Here is a 5,587-nt window from a genome sequence, read left to right on the forward strand (position 1 = left end):
GGATTGATGACTATTGATGAAGATCTTCTGTGTTTGCGTCTTTGTGATCTATTGTTTGTGTAGTTTGATAGGTGTTAGTGTTTAAAATTTTAGAATGATGTTATTTATGGAGTTATGGTGCTTCTTGAATTTCTAGATTTGTGGTGGCATGATGGGATGTGATGTGAGAAATGATTGAATGATGATTTATGAGGCTAAATGGCTAATGCACCAAGATTATGATTATTTGGAAATTATAATTATTGATCCTAGTGTATTTATTGTTAAATTATTAATCATTGTATTATTCACAGGTTTAAACTTTTAGAATGATGCTAATTATGTTAAATTCAAATAGGATGAAAAACATATGTTTCTACTAATTTTTTTTAAAAAGGAAACAGGTGTTACAGACTAAACGAGTAGCCCAAACTTGCCAATACCCACCCATTCTTGTTTCCACCCATTTAAAACAGGTGCAATCAGGCATATGCAGGTATGGGTGGCCCGCCACCTATTTAACCAAAAACGGGTGGGTAACAAGTATGTCCACGAGTGGCCCATACCCGCTCGTGAACAACCCTAGCTTGTATCCATTCAGTACTCAATAGTCAATAGTATTATTTCATTCGTATTCCACCCTTTCATGAGTACCAATGTGATACTATACAGTTTGTGGAGAATTAAATAATTTATGGTCACATCATCCTTTGAGGACTAAGAAAGGTTCTTGTCCTTTTGATATTACAATCAGAAGACAAACTTGTGTTTGATTCTTTAACCATCTGTTCACAGGTATGGACAAAAGCCTTTCACCAGTTAAAGACTGCATTTTAATTAAAAGAAAGTCAGAAGCAGCTTCGGTAGCCCCAATCAGTCTCAATCATACATCCCTTCATGCTCCCAAATTTTCACCAAGAATTCAACCATTTCCTATTTATTGAATATTATATCAGAAATAAGCAATTGTGCTATTTTGCCTAAAAGAAACCTCAACAAGGAAATGTGTGCGCGGACGCATGTGTATGTAGAAGATACTTACAGACAAAGGTAAAGGCCTGGGGAAAGGTTGTTTAGTCCCAAGCAAACTATCATAAGTAGCATTCCAACTGCAACCAACAGAATGAGAATCAGTATGGGAAAGAATATATATTATTTCAGATAATATATGCTTCATTGAGCAAAAATATGGTGATTTGGCTTCAACTTTTGTCAAATTGAGCAGCATAAGAAGTAAAAGAAACTTCAAGGAAGTACAAAGGTGAGAAAGAAATCATTGACATGAGCACAAGGTGTAGATTATAGGACTTACGTGCATACTTAAGAAGTGAACCAAAAAGTGAATGGAATGTGTTGAAAAATGAGGTTAATAAACCAACAGGCCCTAACAGTTGATGGCCATCAGAAGCAGCAAACTTAAAAATGTTTGATGGATAGAGTACATATTTATCCCATGATTTTCATCCCACTCTAGGCAAGCCTAACCATCTTAAATGATCAAAATTATAATTGGAGTGGGTTTGAAAGTTACACTCTAACTAACAGGATCAGTGTCTATGGAAATGACATACTTAAGTTGGGGTTCTTGTTGCTGTTTATTTTGCTTCTTAGATCTGTTACTTCCAACCCACTGAAACCTGCTCTCATTCCAGAGAAGAAGACCTGCATTATGCAGTAAGAGGTAGAGATCAACCTTTCTTTTTCCTTGAAAAAGGAAAAGTACTTACAGATAAAATAACATAACCATAATATACAAGCAAGCTAAAATTACCCTGGAATACAATACCAGCATACAATATTGAGCATATAACAAAACATCTCATTTACCATAAGTGGCATGGATGCAAATTAAAAAATATCAGTAGTTGCAAGGGAGGGAATAGAAAAAAAAAACCAGCAGTAATGTGGGAGTTGCCTTGGTTCACAAATTCAGGATGGGTGCCTGTGGGAGAAAGTTCGCTACTATGATAGAAAAGTTGGTTTAATGTGCTGACAGAGGTGATGCTTCTTTGAGATTGAACAGCGTTGTTATCCAGATCACATGTGCTCGAACTCCAGAAACCATCTGATATGGTTGGTTTCCTTACTTTCTGCCCCTGAATTCTTAGTCCTTTTGTTGGCTCATCCACAGCTATAATTGGTGTAGGTTTCATGCGACATCCAAAACAACTACTGCACTGTTAAAAAACAAGTTAAATAGCAGCAAAACACAGGCCAATAACAAGTGTGGTAAATAGAAGAAAAGATTCTAAAGTGACTGGAGTAGCCTTAAAAGATTGCAAAACCATCAAGGAAATTATGCCTGGAATACTGCAGAAGAACCTGCTCATTATATTTCTGTTCTTAACAGCAATCGGAAGATATTAATCCTCAACTTGTTGCTCTTGATGTTCAATGCGGCTAAGGAGTAAGAGATCACCCACATAATATTGTCAAAGAAGTTAAACAGTACCTACTGCAAAAGTTCAACATTTTGCTTCATTTCTTCAATTATTCAGTAAATAGTTTGGTGTTATTAGGGTTGACATCACTACTGCCTCTTTACTTGATCCGCAACTTTTAAGCATAGATACTTACTACAATATGGGGATACACAACACAATCCACAAGGGTAGAAACATATTGATCAATTGTAAGTTTGAGATACACATGTTTCTTCTCTGCCATTTTATAGTAGTTTACTGCAACTTTGCTATTCCAAGATAAGTAGTTATTAAATCACAAGACATAATGTACAGGACAGTTCCAAGAAAAAAAGAGGAAAATGTAAAAGAAAAGAAAAAATCACTTAAAACAGCTTTAATTGAAAAAAAAAGCCTTCGGTAGATGCCATGTAATGTACTGAACAATTCAGCCTTCTTATAGAAAATCTGATGGAACAAATGCCAGTCTCATAGTAATGGTAGTTATTCCACTGAATCAACTTTGTCTATTAAAACGAGAGAAAATATGATATAATAGTAAAAGCAAATATTAGAAGCAATGGTTATTAACCATCGATTCTGACATTCATCCCTCTCCCATCAATATAGTCAATATAGAGAGAAAATTTCTCTTCCGGCACCCCCCATTTATTCGTTCAACAAGAAATAACATAATTTAATATCACTAGTGAATCTTAACCCAACTTATGAACCAAAAACCTGATGAAATAGCCACCAATATGACTCCCAACAGTACAAAGAAAATCACGACCATGTAGTTTGCCAAAAAAAATACAGAAAGCAGCCAAACTTGAATAATGAAATTCAGAATACCAAATCTTTGAGCAGTAATACAATAAATATTTAAGCCAAATCACTCATACGCAGTAGAAGTCAACGTGCAATGAATAAAGAATTGCCCATGTTCCGAAGACAAATTTAATTCGTTGGTTTTAAAAAAACCAGCGCAAATCAGTGCCTTGTTGCCCAAATGTTACGCTTCTTCAGCAGTAAAATGTTTCCATTTGAGAAAACAAAACAGGACTACGAGCAACCAAGTCGATACAATAAAAAACACTTCCAAAAGTGGGAATGTTCAAGCAAGCCTATTGCATCAAAATTTTAGCTAATACCAGAAATAAAAATGGAGGGCTCACCCTATGCAAGCAAAAAGGTCACTGACCCAAGCAGTAATCGAGCTACTGATCATCACAATACCCACCAAAATCAACACCTGCCGCACATAGATTCCTCACGAGAAAAATAGAAAATCCGTGAAAGTGGGAAACGAAGCAAGGGGATTATCTGATATCTCTAAACAACAATTCGAAGACAGTGTTTCCCTTGAACTGCGACTTCTCCTCGTCAATCCTGTGCGAGCCGCTTTGTATCGTGTGCCTGTTTTGCTTTAGTCTTGATGTTACGCTTCTGTGAGACTGCCGCCATTGTCGTTTAACGTTCTTGGAAATGATACGACCAAGCATACATATCCCTCGCTCGCTCTCCCCACAACGAAACTCCTCTTGATCCAATAATCGTCGTTTACACCAATACGCGACGCAAGTAAAGATGTTGTTAAAAGCCAAGTGAATCAACACTCAAATCATACCAACCATGTTCATTAATTCTCGTGGGCCGTAGCTTTTGCAGTACAGCACCCTCCAATCAATAATTGTTTTGGTTCTTGGTTGTGCATCTTCATTCCAATAGTTTTGACTTTTGATATTTCATTTCATGCTATACGGCAACTACGATGAACTTTTCATACTTAATAATTTTAAATTTCGATACAAAGTAAAATATAATAGATATATTAAATTAAAATATCATAGAATTGCTGTATTATATCCATAATTATTTAAATTAAATGGGTCCTCCGTGGTGTCTGTCAGTCTGTGTGTGTTGATCTTGAATCTTAATTGTTAACTGGGTTGGGGCCCAAAAAATCCCAATTTGGTATGTGTCGGCGTATCATGGGCCAAATCTGTATGGGCGATATGGTCAAAAATAGGGTTCGGCCCAAAATATATTTCAAGCAGACCAGTCTTGGCACACGGCGTCAAACTTCGGCCCATTTCTGTGAAAAGCTCGTCGTGCAACAACATCCTCGAGACAAGACATCTGTGGTTAAATCTTTTTCCACATTCATATAAAGTTGAAAGTGCATTTTAACCTAAAAGCCAAACAATAATCCATAGGAATTAAGAGACAAGTCAAAATTCAACATTTAATACTATTAATCTGTTACAAGATGTTGGAGAACTAATGATTTGATCCAAAGCTAGGATAAAGAAAGAAGTCTTAAATTCATTAATTAGTGATTTTCTAAATGATTAAGAAGTTTTGAAGGCAAATAGAATTTTAAAAGATTAAATAAAAACTCTTAACATATTAGGCCTAACTTAAAATATTTAGGCCCATCAGTCCAATTAATTTAATTAATGTTATTTTTAAAAATTTAAGAAATTGGTTTACTTATTTTATTTTCATATTTTAAGTTTAGGAAAATTAATTTATTTTGTTCTAATTCAAATGAAGATAAAATATGTCCATTAGGATGTGATCTATTAATTTGAAATCTTATATTAACTAGGATTGTGTCATTTAAGTTTTTATAAATCTATTTAAACAGTTAAGCTATTTGTACTTTTTTAGACTTGATTTAAATTTATGAATTAAATTTTTTTCAATTGTGAGACTATTTCAATTAATGTTATTCTCCGCGAGGCAACGCACCGTGGGATTTCAAATTATTATGAACTGCCGTTTGGTTGCTCTATATCAATAGTGTTTTGCTAACTAAAGTTAACATGAATAGTAAAAGCTCTCGTCATTTTAGCAAGTATCGCAGCTGGAAGTTTGAATCCCAACCATCATGCATATAACAATTTAGTCAAGAGAGGTCTGCCCTTTATCTTATATATATTAAGGAAGATAATTTTTATTGTTAGTGAAGTTTACTCCTTATATTATATAAAAACAATAATACTAATGTTTTAAATATGATACAAGTTAATTTAAACAAAACGGAGCGGTAACATGTAAAAATGCAGCAATTGGTCAAGCCCGGACATGCTTGGTATATTCCAACATTATTATAAAAAAAAAAGGTGAAAAAAGATTGTGATAGAAGCCGATGATGTCATTGGCGATAACAACAATGATGATTTTTGTTAATTAAAAAA

The 5,587-nt window shown here is 34.5% G+C and overlaps 1 protein-coding gene across 5 annotated transcripts; it reads right to left on the bottom strand.

Annotated features, from left to right (window-relative positions):
* Positions 1 to 582: 582 nt before the first annotated feature.
* LOC129319851 (uncharacterized) lies at positions 583 to 4,088 on the bottom strand. 5 transcript variants are annotated; one of them, XM_054964933.1, is made up of 5 exons: positions 3,560 to 4,088; positions 1,874 to 2,151; positions 1,551 to 1,641; positions 1,022 to 1,088; positions 583 to 805 (listed from the first exon to the last, which is right to left on the bottom strand). In XM_054964933.1, the coding sequence occupies exons 1-5, from the start codon at positions 3,610 to 3,612 to the stop codon at positions 683 to 685; spliced, it is 612 nt and encodes a 203-aa protein (XP_054820908.1). In that variant the 5' UTR covers positions 3,613 to 4,088; the 3' UTR covers positions 583 to 682. The 5 variants fall into 5 exon arrangements, with proteins under 5 accessions (XP_054820908.1, XP_054820911.1, XP_054820909.1 ...); XM_054964936.1 differs by having other exon boundaries at positions 1,874 to 2,156; XM_054964934.1 differs by having other exon boundaries at positions 1,895 to 2,151; positions 3,560 to 4,072.
* Positions 4,089 to 5,587: the final 1,499 nt, after the last annotated feature.

This window comes from Prosopis cineraria, unplaced genomic scaffold (genome assembly GCF_029017545.1).
Source record: "Prosopis cineraria cultivar Desert tree isolate PC_DT_omini unplaced genomic scaffold, ASM2901754v1 PC9, whole genome shotgun sequence".
Taxonomy (NCBI): domain Eukaryota; kingdom Viridiplantae; phylum Streptophyta; class Magnoliopsida; order Fabales; family Fabaceae; genus Prosopis; species Prosopis cineraria.

Bases quoted from the DNA above. Each gene is read 5' to 3' on its own strand.
- LOC129319851 (XM_054964933.1), bottom strand. From the start codon at position 3,612: ATGATCAGTAGCTCGATTACTGCTTGGGTCAGTGACCTTTTTGCTTGC. The intron at 1,089-1,550 runs GTATGTCATTTC...TGTTGGTTGCAG, and splicing joins CAACAAGAACCCCAACTTAA to TTGGAATGCTACTTATGATA. The intron at 806-1,021 runs GTAAGTATCTTC...ATTAAAATGCAG, and splicing joins CCAGGCCTTTACCTTTGTCT to TCTTTAACTGGTGAAAGGCT.